The following is a 12,894-nucleotide window of genomic DNA, read 5'->3' on the forward strand; positions in this document are numbered from 1 at the left end:
TAGTATGGATTTTAGGTGTATTTCCATTTTTTTATTTAAATTTTGAAGTATTGCTTCAGAGAAGCTTGGTGGAAATGGCACAATTTGAAAACAACTCAAATTTCTGGCTTTTGTATCACTTTGCTTCAACCAAATTGAAAAGTCACAAGTTTGTGAATATTTACTGAGAATAAACTGTACCACTTCACATTTGTCTAGTGGTTTGTCACCTAAAATTCAGTAAAATGCATTTAGGTTTGCATTTGTTTTGCGTCACAATGTGAAAAAACAAAAGTTATTTTTACCCTAAAAGCATACCCCTTTTTTTTCGCTTTCGTTTCTGTAACATGATCTCTCTGACTCTTCCTTCCTCAAACTACTTGCCTGTTTTTTTTCATCCTCTGACTATACATAGTGGATTTACCATTGGGTTACACCTTTCTGACTAAAATGCTCCACCCATCTTCAACTGACTTAAAAACATCCAGGTGATTAAAGAGTTATTTCCCATGCATGACAGAAGAGTTGACACACAACTCTTTCTGATCAACCGGGCTGGATATCTGTGTTTTAAAACCTCATACTCCTTATTCAAGGTAAGGCTCTCTATATATTTACTTTTTAGATAGAAATCTGAATATAGAAATTGGTTGCTGAACTATGCCATTGTTTGACTGAACACTAAAAAAACAAAGAAGTGTCAAGAAAAGGCCCTGTAAAAGCACAGATAATTAAGCTCTGCCTAATTTTAAATAGTTTAACTACAAGACGTAAAAGTAGTCTTTGAATATGGAAATGAGAAAGAACTATGCTTGAATTGTTTGTGCTCTACTCAGGACTCAAATTACAAATAGAAAAATAAAATCTTTGTTCAACCTAAAAATGGAAAGTTACAAAAGAGAACCTGAACACCATTCTAGAGAAAATTGCATTCCAGTATTGATTCCTTGGTTTAGAGAAGGATATTCAACAAATATTACTCAGAGAGTGAGTTTAAGTGCCATTGTCACTTCTGCTGAAGTGCTCACTTATGACGTAGAATAACTGATATGCTACTTTCAATGGATTTTTCCTGTAAGAAATGCACCATGGTTATATATTAACTGCTGTTGTTTAGCAGGCGGGTTTCAAATTCATTGCAGAGTGATGGGAAGGGTTGATGTGTGTGCTCTGTGACAACAAACCGAAGGACAAACCTGTAGCAAAAATATGATGAGGTCAGCTGCAGTAGGCAGGGTAGGGGAAGCTGCATTTGGAAACAAATAGGAAAACAAATTGCACTCCAGCAATGCAGACCTTCTCAAAGTAGATAAATCGTAATATATTTTTTCACTGTTTTTGAGAGGAATAGCAAACATAAGAGATGCACCAAGATAATGTCTGGTGGAAACTGGTTATAGTTATGACTTGACCAAATCTGAGACTTGAAAGTATTTTTTAAGTGAAAAAGTACCATAGCCAATCACTGCGAGGCTACTTTAAGAGCAGTCTTTGCTTTAGTAAGCAGAAAAGACTCAAGAAAGTTGTTTTTTTAAGTTTCAGTGAGGTGTTCAAATATTAAGACAGATGTAAGACGCTAAAAACATATCTGCAGTTCACCAAGGCTGAGAAATACCAAGACTTTCAAGTAGATATCATAAAGGCTGTAAGAACTAGAGCTTATTTTGTCACTTTGTGTCAAACCTTTAAGACAATTCTTGAAAATAACCCGTTACATTTATTTTTTATCACTCAAATACGAGGGATTAGACGAGACAGAGCTTAAATGAAACAGTGTGCGGTGAAACTGTTATCCAACTTTTTTTTTTCTCCCCTGTCAGGCTGCCAGCGTTTATCCGAATGAGATGTAAATGTAAAAGAGGGGCAATTTTTCTGGCTTTTATTGAAAAGTCTGGCAATTTTAAACGCAAAAAAAAAAAATTTATGGCTGCACTTGAATAACAAAATCAAGTTTCTACAATCAAGCCGAAATAAAAACTGAATTATTGGAAATAGATCAATCCGATCACAACACAAAAAGAAAGCGATCTGTCCTTTGAAGTCGTCAGACTCTGATAGGAATCACGTTGACGAATGCAGCTTCCTGTTAGGCAACATTTTTTTCAAACACTGTTCAAACATTTAAAGCTAATAGACTGAATAAGAATTTTTCCTTTTTACAGTGGAAGGCTCTAACGATGAGTCACCCACTGAAGTATAATGAGTCACATTTAAAAAACTCCCTAAAGACTGAATGTAAAATATTCTTGAAACTTGGAATACATTTGTGAAACTATTGGCTGGCTGTTTGGATTCCACACAGCTCATCAACATTGCAGCAGGGCCTTTGTTTTTTATAAAGGACTCTTAAGGTAACATCAGGGAAAATGCAGTGGCTTTTTTGTTAGTGTAAAATCTACTTGGTGTCTGTGTAAAGATGCCTCAAATATCGTTATGCTCATTTTTCACATGTTAAATCTTTCACTTTAGGGATGTCAGTAAAATGGTTCAATACATATGCAATAAAACCTAACAATACAATATAAGCAACCTTTTCTGATTGCTTCTTTTTTTGAAAATTAATAAAAAAAACCTCCAGGTATCTTTTTTTTTGGGGAGCCAGGAAGAACATGGTAACACTGGAGAAATCCACACCTCAACCTGTTAACATGATAGGTATTAGTTGAGCAATTCACAAAATTGGTGTTAATTGATAAAAGTGAAAAGAAAGAGAAACAATTCCCATTTTCTGTTCACCAAAGGCCATTTAAGGGAGATAAATTGTATTAAGTAGAAGGTGATGTGGTTAGAAGAGAAAGAATCTGAAGTTTGCGAACAGTTTTGGTGAATCATAAATAGATGACATTGTTTGTCTCCATCTATTCATATTTTCTCTTAAAATGAAAGTCAATCAACCGGTTTTCCTTGAATAGATAACTTTAAACCAATGTGGCTGTATTATGTGGTTGAATTGTATCTATAAAGTCTCTTGAGATGTGTTGTGAATTGGCGCTATATAAATCAACTAAATTGAATTGAATTGAATGTCTGCCTATCTCCAGTGTTAATTGGGTGAGAGGCAAATAATACACTCCCCTTAACACACTAGAATAACAGGAGTAAACCTTTGCGCCAGCATTATATTGTGGCCATTGTTTTTTTTGAGGGAGGGAATCTTGTTGGAGTAGATTGGAGGATGAGTGGTGCAAAAATAAAGAGCAACTCAATTATTTTCATTTGAGTAAAAGTCTTTAACACCATAAATCTATCATTCTGTTTCTACAGTGCTCATGACCTTTCACCTGAGCATATGAAACACACTGTTATTCTGGATAAATGAAATGCATAGTTGTTCGTGCTTTTGTGACACAGTTACTTTAAACATCAAATGACTAAATCTGGAAAAAAAAAAGTTCAACTACAGGGAGCAGCTGAGTTGAAAAAGGGCATTGGTGTTACAATCAGAAATTAATTGTTTTGATTCCACAGTACTCCTCTTGCACATGTTTATCTGCCCTTAGGCAAAACACTTTGTCCTAAGTAGTTGACCAATCTGTGTGTAGAATAACTGAACTTTTGGGAGTGTGCTTGGGTTCCTGGCAGGTGCAGATTTTGTGTAAAAATGTAAACTCCAGATAATAACCAGGATCCAATGTAATCAACTGAGATGGTCTTGATAAACACTATATTTTGGATTAAACGTGCCATGTTAAGACATTAAATGTACTGAGATGCCTTCATTTGATCTAACAGATCATCATCATAATTTGTAAAGTCTTTGTCAAACCTCCCTGGAGAAATTCAAATGTCTTTATTTGTAACCTTAGCTTTCTCTACCTTTACTCTTTGATTACTTTCTTTTTCCCTCTTTTTTAGGTGGAAATTGTCGAGACATTTGTCAAACACATATATCGACGCTCTTCAACTTCTCTTTCAACCCGTTCTGTCCAATCACCGACACATAAGTAGGAAATCATGAACTGGGGTTCTCTGGAAGCGCTCCTGAGCGGAGTTAACCAATACTCCACTGCCTTTGGCCGGGCCTGGCTCTCTATGGTGTTCATCTTCCGGGTCATGGTGTTTGTGGTGGCGGCTCAGCGTGTGTGGGGAGATGAGAGCAAAGACTTTGTCTGCAACACTGAACAGCCAGGTTGTGTCAATGTTTGTTATGACCACTTTTTCCCCATCTCACACATCCGTCTCTGGGCCCTGCAGCTCATTTTTGTCACATGCCCATCGCTCATGGTCACAGGTCATGTCAAATACAGGGAGATGAAGGATTTGAAGTATGCTAAACAACACGAGGGGGAGCACATGTACGCCCACCCTGAAAAGAAACGTGGAGGGCTTTGGTGGACATATCTGGTAAGAATAATGGGTTTTCAAGCATTAGTTATTTTTTATTTTGCTTTTCATTTAGGTAAAGTTGTGGTTAAAAGTTCTGGGAAAATATGTAAAACTCTCATGCACTAAAAGTAACAGTCATGTTTTGAATTTTCTTTGCCAGTTTTGACATAAATCCATTTCATTTTGCAGCTCAGCCTTATCCTCAAGGCCGGCTTTGATGCTGGCTTCCTCTACGTCCTGTACTACATCTACGAGGGTTATGACATGCCACGCTTGTCCAAGTGCTCCGTGTTCCCCTGTCCTAATATAGTGGATTGCTACATATCCCGACCCACAGAGAAAAAGATCTTCACCCTCTTCATGGTGGTCTCTTCTGCAGTCTGTATCTTCATGTGTATCTGTGAGATGATCTACCTCATCTTCAAACGTATCAAAAAGATTACGAAAAAGGTCCAACACAGGTCCTATTCTTCACTCAGAGTGGATCCTACAGCATCAAATCAGAACATCGCCAACAGTAGAGTGAAAAAAAAGCTTTTCAAAGAGGAGGTCTCCAACAAGGAGTCCGGAACCTCTAGGTTGCCATGGGAGTCAAAATCTTCAATCAATGTGGATCCTACAGCATTAAATCAGAACATCACCAACAGTATAATGGAAGAAAAGCCTCCTATGGTGGAGGTCGACAACAAGGAGTCTGCGACCTCTAGGTTGCCCGTGGAGGCAAAATCTTCAGTTAGAGAGGATCCTAAAGCATCAAATCAGAACATCACCAACAGTGTAGTGGAAGAATAGTCTACGGAGGCGGTCCTTAACAGGGAGTCCGCGACCTCTCGGTTGCCCTTGGAGGCTAAATCTTCAGTCAGAGTGGATCCTACTGCATCAAATCAGGACATCACCAACAGTGTAGTGGAAGAAAAGTCTACGGTGGTGGTCCTCAACAGGGAGTCCGCGACCTCTAGGGTGTCCTTGGAGGCAGTGTGTGGGGGTAGCAATGATGTTGTTTGATTAGACTTTTTGTTTTATAATGCACGAGAAACGCTTAATTATAAAAGAAAAAATACACACGCATGTTGAATGAAATTTGACTTTTATTTGTAACATTCTCTAAAAGTGAGTTTTCAATGGAAAAAAGTCACACCACTACTTTTAAGTAGTACGCTTGCTCATCTTTCTTCTTCTTTCATCTGGCTCATCTACCTGTTTTCCCTCACCCATCTGCTCTCCCTCATCCATCTGTTCTCCCTCATCCTGGTCTTTTTCTGTCTCTGTGTCTTCCCTGAACTCTTTCTCATCTCCTGTCCTGGTAGATTGTGATGGTACAGAGCCTCCCTGCTGTGACTGGCTACAATATAATAATATTAACCATCATGACAATAATAATAATAATAATAATAATAATAATAATAATAATAATAATAATAATAATAATAATAATAGCTTTAACAAATATGCCACATTAGTTTAAATAATGGGCTATTAGGGCAACATGACTGGAAGTCTTGTCATGTGGATATGACTTATGGTAGCCTACAAAATAATAGCTATTTTAATACCTGCTAATTTTGTACAAACCACTTAAAAATAAAATGTGAACAGCTTTTAAGATTTTCAATACGATAAACCCTCCTTTCTTGGCATTGTGCTGCAATTACTAAATCAATATACAATTAAGACAATTATGTTGCCTAAAAAAACCTATACAACAGAAAACGTTTGTCTTAACACATAGATTTGCAATTGCAAACTCTACCGAAATTATTTGTAGCCTATGTGGTCATCCTCACGTTATCTGTCATTGACTTGGGCTACAGTGTAAAACTTTATCTAGCTTTATCTAGCCTAACTAGTTTATCAGGTGACCAGTCGGCAAAAATGCTTGTTTGGTGCTGCTGAATGAGACTTTTTAACGCACAACAAAATGATTTTGCTTGATCTGTATATTGCCTGGCTAATGGGGCACGGGAGAAGCAGCCTGTCGGTGACGGTTCCTGCTATCTGAAGACGCTTACTGAACTGCTATGATGCTGCGCATCTGGCATGCCCTGCGGGCGACTGCGCGAGTTCACGTGACAAAGGAAGAGAGATAGGCTGCTCGGGTGTGCGCAAGGAGGTGGCTCATTTTGGGGCATTGTTTCAGTCGTTTTTAATGGCTCAGGTTTTCAAAAGATCATTAAACAGATACATGGAGGCAAAATATGTCTTTAAGTCATCAATGCACACATTCAGTGACACACACAAGCTGGACACCGTCTCATTCACAACACCTGTCACATCAACGAGGAATCAGAATCAGAAATACATTAATAATCCCAGGGCGAAATGACTTTGTTACATGACTCCATCTGTAATAGAGTGACTATAGGATGAGCTTGATATAAGACAATTTCATACAACCTATAGATAATTATGAGGTTCCCGCTCCATCTCTCCATCAGTTTTGGGGTCCTTGGCCTGGAAAATAAAAAAAGACCCATGTTAGGTACAACAATTCCCAGTTTACCCAATCCTGCTGAAAAGCAAAAAGTACTCTTTCAGAGCATTATAAACAAACTCCATGAAGAGGAACACCAGTGTGAAATACTCAGACCCCCCCCACCCCCCCCCCCCCCACCCCCGATAAACCCATGAGACCCCCCTGAAAGCCTCAAAAGCAAATTTAAAGGGGGTCTTAAATTGTGTCAAAAAAATGTCACTAAAATGTTTTTAAGCATGTCCAGTATTAAAATTCAAAACCTTTATTCACAAATATGTTCTGTTTTTTGCCAAGTGGAGCCAGCCAATCCTGCTTGCATATGCAAATTAGCCATGTGCTTTTCCGCAGTTAATAACACCGGCAACGCGGAACGGATTGCGTGAAGACAGCAGGTCTTCACTCCTGTTTGTGGACCTCAACGGGCCTCCTCTGGACAAATTCTACCCAGTTCCATTCGTCAGAAGCTGGATTAAAGCAGGACATGTGCGTTCATGAAAGAGAGAGACAGACAGACAGACAGTCTTTGTGCATGTGTGTGTTTTCATAGACTGACTGTCTGTTCCGGCTCTTGCCCGCTCCACCAGATTCACAGAAAGCTTCATCCACCAAGCTGTCAGGAAGCTGAGCTAGAGTCCTGCAACGGGTCGGGTACCCGCGGGTCCCCGACGGGTCACCCACTAAAATGCTCTTTTGCGGGTGAAAAATACATAAATAAAAATAAACGGGTCGGGGGATATTTTTTTAGTGCGGGCGGGTAGTTGGTGATTTTTTTTTTATGAGTGTGAGTTGTTATGGACTTCAGAAATGTTATATTAATCAGGCACTGGGATCACCCTTGTTGTAGCTTGAAGCCCTGCTGGCAGTGTGGGCTTCCCTCCAAAAAGGCCACAGTCAGTGCATACACGTCTGCTGCAGTGTTAATGGCGCTGTTCTGCAGCGCAGCGTATTACTTGATGTGTTAACGGGTCGGGTTGCGGGTTAAATATCAACGGGTCGGGTTCAGATTTGAATTGAAGATATCCGCGGGTGACAGGTCGGGTTCGGTAGTCAACCTAACGGGTTCGGGCGGGTGCGGGTAGGTAAAACTCGGCCCGTGCAGGACTCTAAGCTGACCCCCCCTCAAAAAAAAAATCATTCCGGACAAACTTTCTCCTGCTCTAGTATAATACTATATTTATTTACTGTTTTGTTGCACTTTTACTGTTACAAATGCTATATCTTACATAATTATTAATAATAATAATAATAATAATAATAATAATAATAATAATAATAATAATAATAATAATAATAATAATAATAATAATAATAATAATAATAATAATAATAATAATAATAATGATAATAATAATAATAATAATAATTTTTCTGCTGCCATTACCATCTGCCTTTTTGCACTAGCATAAGTATTGCATATTTTATATTATTGTACATTTTATATTCTATTGTGAAATTTAATGTTTAAATTTTTGTATTAGGAGCTGATCTTATCTGTTGTGCCTGTGCACTTTATCTGTTTCACTGTTGGTGAATGAGAAACGTCCTCTCAAGTCCTTCTATGTCTGGTGAATCTGAAGAATTGACATTAAAGCTGACTTTGACTTTGAAATGTTATAGGCCTACTGCATATTGAGAAAATTTAGATCGATATTGCGCAACAATCGGGAGATGGGGACCCCTCCCAAATTATTGACAGGAATTTTGCACACTGAGGAACACCATTGCTTAAAGTGATCTTTGAAAGTGGATTTATAATCACCTCTATCAGTTTATCGATACAAGCTCAACATGGACTAATTAAAACAATGAAGTCTACGGTGGAAAAAACTTTTGACTCGTATGTTTAAAAAGAGTATTATGTTTAAGTGTCTTTATTTCTGGTTATCTGTAAGAGGCAAGCTTTTAGCTAGCAATGAATATGGGAATATATTGTACGCCCTTTTAATAAAAAAAGACAAATTTTAAACCCTGTTTTTGATATGTACAGCTTTGGTACGCCCTAATTTTCCCCTTGGAAACTTTGCTTAAATGATCAAAATTTCACAAGCAGCAGATCCTGAGTTGGAATAATAAAATTTTTGCTGTTTGACGCACCACATCAAGCAATCAGAGAAGCTTATCTAGGAAGTGGCAGAGAGATGTACAGCGCTGGTGATGGAGGTCAGATTACTCCACTGAAACCATATATTAATGCCTAAATTAACTTAAAATTTCTAAACCTGCCAGCAAAATATGTCTACTTCCAATCGCCCAAAAGAGGCCACATGGCCTGAGGCAGCTGCTGCTGGGGATTCCCAGTGACAGCACATCATCGATATGTGAGGATCAGAGAGCCTAACACAGCATAATAATATGATAAAGCAAGATCGTAATCTTGGTGAACTGACTGCACAGACAATGTTTTGAGGTGGACTTTCTTGCATAAAAATATATTAAAACTATTTTTTACCAGCTGATCACAGCAAATATAGAAAAGCCACTCTGCTATAGAACAAAGGAGCGGTAGAAGCATCAGATGCATCTGTACACACTTTACTGGACGTGATTCAGGAACAACAAAGATCCTCTTTAGGCATGTCTAACCTTAATGTGTACAACAATCAAAAACCACCTCTAGTCAAGCTCACATACTTCACAAAATCATGACAAATGTAGTGTGGTGAAAAGACAAAAAGTTAGCTGCATTCCACCGCAAAATGCAGGAAATTGCATTTTAGAGAGTTTAAATTTCAAATTTTTCTGGGATAGGATACCCCTGGACTATGGAGGACCAACTCAGCCATATTTAAAAATGAATACAGAAATAAATAAATGCTCAATAGATAAATAAACATACAATTAATTGCCACCAAAATACAATAAATAAATGTAAGTAGAAAGTAAATTATACAGTGAGACATAAAAGTATATAACTCTTTTAATTAACTTCTTTATTTATTTACCTTTGTAATAATTACCTTATTTATTCTTTTGTCCTTTATAATCTTCAACTTTATTTTTTTTTATTATATTTTTAAGTATTTATTTATGTGCATGTTATAATATTTTTGTCTGTTTTATTTTGTATATTTTTTACCCTAGTTATTTCTTCGCCGCTATTTATTTCTGCCTGCCCTTTTTACATTTCTGTATGCATTTCTGCCTCATTATACAGATGAGGAGGGGGTGTGTCCTAGAGAGTCAACTTCTGCTCATTGGTTGGCGGCCCAACTTCTTAACTCACAGTACTCAGAGTACGTTAGTAAGTTAAATGTTCTCTTTTCTCTTGCTGTTGTTCAATAAAAGTACATTTTAAGATTATTTGAGGCGAGAACATTATACTTTTAAGCATCACCATATGGCCCATTCATAGATTTAATGCGTAATTTAAAAGAAAATGTTCCGAAGTTGAGAGGACCGCGGCAACCAGCGGAGCCGTGTGTGAAGGACCGCTGGCTATGATGCCGATCTTTTGTTGTATTTGGCAAAGTTTGTCCTCGCCAAGAACATACTTGGCGAGGACACGAGTCCCTACTCGCGTTCTAATGACTTCCGACTCGACTTCAGACTCTTCTCTCCTCCTGTAGATTCGACCGATGCAGTAAAATGCTAACCAACCAATGAGCAGAAGTTGACTCTCTAGGACACACCCCCTCCTCATTTCCATAATGCAGAAATGCATACAGAAATGTAAAAAGGGCAGGCAGATATAAATAGCGGCGAAGAAATAACTAAGGTAAAAAAATACAAAGGAAGAATAAAACAGACAAAAATATTATAAAATGCACATAAATAAATACTTAAAAATATAACTAATTAAAAAATAAAGTTGAAGACTATAAAGGACAAAAAATAAATAAGGTAAATATTACAAAGGCAAATAAATAAAGAAACTAATTAAGAGTTATATAAATTTATGTCTCACTGTATAATTTAATTTCTACTTACATTTATTTGTTTATTGTATTTTTGGTGGTAATTAATTGTATGCTTATTTATTTATTGAGCATTTATTTCTTTTTGTATTTATTTTTAAATATGGCAGTGTTGGTCCTCAATACTGACCCCCCTGCGCAGCGCAAACGCTAAAGATGTGATTCACCAAGTTTTACCTACACCCTATGAAATGTTCCTAGCTAAAAGCATAGTAAGGGGTGTAAATAATCAAGACCCAAAGACCAAATGAATTAACCTACTGACATGGAAAAAAGCAACAACCACTATTGATTAACAGATAAAGAAAGTAACAATGCAGCGCAATTTATTGAAAGAAACAGTGGGGTAAATGTCTTAAAGCTGAAATGTTTTCAAAACTATTTTATCACTGTCTGCTTTATGAAACTTATTTTTTCAACAGAACAAATGTTGTAACTTCATAAACTGCTTTTAATACTACTTTCATAAAAGAAACAATCAATAAATACATATTGAGAAGGATTAAGAAGTGTTGAAAATTTTGTTGTGTTTATACTTTGTATTTATCATTGAAACAATAAATGCCTACATCATAAAATTGTTCTGACAGTTTCTTTTTAAACTGTGGGGAAAATATATATTCCACTTGAATAAGAGAAGGAAATCACTAAATACATTATAGCACTATAATTTTCTTAATCTTATAATCAACTTTATAGATGTAAGTTTTCTAAAACAGGCCGTAAATTTCTCAAGATACACTGACTAATATGTTCCAAAAATAGATAAGAATTATGAAGATACATGTGAGAGACAATTTATAATTGGGGAACTTGATGTTATAGTTAATTGCAGGTTAAGATGTGGTCCAAAATTTTTTTTACCGTTACTTCTTGGGGAATATCAGAGAATAGGTCAACCAGGAATTTCTTGAAGTGTTTGAGATTTTTACACTTGCACCTACAATGAGACAGGCACAATTTCTGATACTTTAACATGTTTAGTGCCCTCCCAGGTAGGGGTGAGAAGTTTCTAATTTAATCAGATATGATTTTGGCTGTTATATATTGTTTATGAACACACATCCTATTAGCTGTGTGTTAGAACAAATAAATTAAAATCATGGTCAAACAGTAAATTTTACACATACAAGTGTTATGGTTCCAGTTTGTGTGGGTTGTTTTTTGTGTTTTCCTCTCTCCACTACCAGGCGGTGCCCTGTCCTCCTTGGGTCTCCCTGCACACCTGCGGCTCGTTGGGTCATTACCAGAGGACTACTTGAGCAACGGGCTGTCACCACCTCGACGCCAGAGTGTTTACCAGTATTGGGTACCATAGCCATACTGAGATTAGCTGAGTCTAACCTTTGCTTTGTCTCTCTGAGTCTAAGCTTTGTCTTTGCCTTTGTTTTCCGGTAGGATGCCCTCCTGAACCGCTGGATAAGCCTGGTCCTTCTACCCCCCATGGAAGGAATAATTCTAGTCACACTGAGCAAGGGGAAACCTTCACCAGATCTGTTCAAGCCCCATTCAGGAAAACCTGGTGACAGTCCATTCCGTCGCTCCTCTTGACCTAACACTAGTCTGCCTGTCCGCCCTCCAATGAATTCATTCATCTCTGGATTAAACCCCCACAAACTGGACCCAAGGGAAACCAAGAATCCCCCTAACGTGAGGATTCTCCAGCAATTCACCAGTCTTTCACTCTCATTTTTCCTAGGGGCCTTGAACTCATCTTTGTGATCTCCCCTTCAGATTTTCCGGTTCCGGTTCGCCATACCGCTGAAGTCCCACTGAGATAACCCTGCATATAATCTCTCTCTGTTTTTGTCAACCTCTCAATAAACCTGTTAAACTTTTCCCCTGGTTCTCTGAGTGAATCTCTGCATGTGGGTGAGATGTTTAAACACTCATAATGACAACATGGAATAAATTCCTCACAACTTCTGTTCAAAATGTAAGAGTTTATTAACAAAAATAATTCAGCTCCAAGTCAAACATATTTCAGTTTAACACTCTCAACTAAGACTATGGAAACTCAACTAAACAAAACTACTATGTACAAAGAGCAAGGGAAGCATGGTTGAAAACCATACTACAGTTTAAGATGAATCTTGTGTTTGAAACCAAAGTTTATCCGGAGGAATTTGGGATATGATCGAATTAGCTTTTCACTAATTTAGAGAAATTTGAATTTTTCCAGACCAATTCACAATGCAAATC

The 12,894-nt window shown here is 37.4% G+C and overlaps 1 protein-coding gene across 1 annotated transcript; it reads left to right on the plus strand.

The window, feature by feature from the left end:
- Positions 1 to 447: 447 nt before the first annotated feature.
- LOC119784655 (gap junction beta-4 protein-like) lies at positions 448 to 5,373 on the plus strand. The gene is made up of 3 exons (XM_038286829.1): positions 448 to 575; positions 3,835 to 4,323; positions 4,495 to 5,373. Exons 2-3 carry the CDS (start codon positions 3,934 to 3,936, stop codon positions 5,095 to 5,097), a joined length of 993 nt encoding a protein of 330 aa, XP_038142757.1. The 5' UTR covers positions 448 to 575; positions 3,835 to 3,933; the 3' UTR covers positions 5,098 to 5,373.
- Positions 5,374 to 12,894: the final 7,521 nt, after the last annotated feature.

This window comes from Cyprinodon tularosa, unplaced genomic scaffold, assembly GCF_016077235.1.
Source record: "Cyprinodon tularosa strain WSP-4 unplaced genomic scaffold, ASM1607723v1 ctg230, whole genome shotgun sequence".
In the NCBI taxonomy this organism is placed as follows: Eukaryota; Metazoa; Chordata; class Actinopteri; order Cyprinodontiformes; family Cyprinodontidae; genus Cyprinodon; species Cyprinodon tularosa.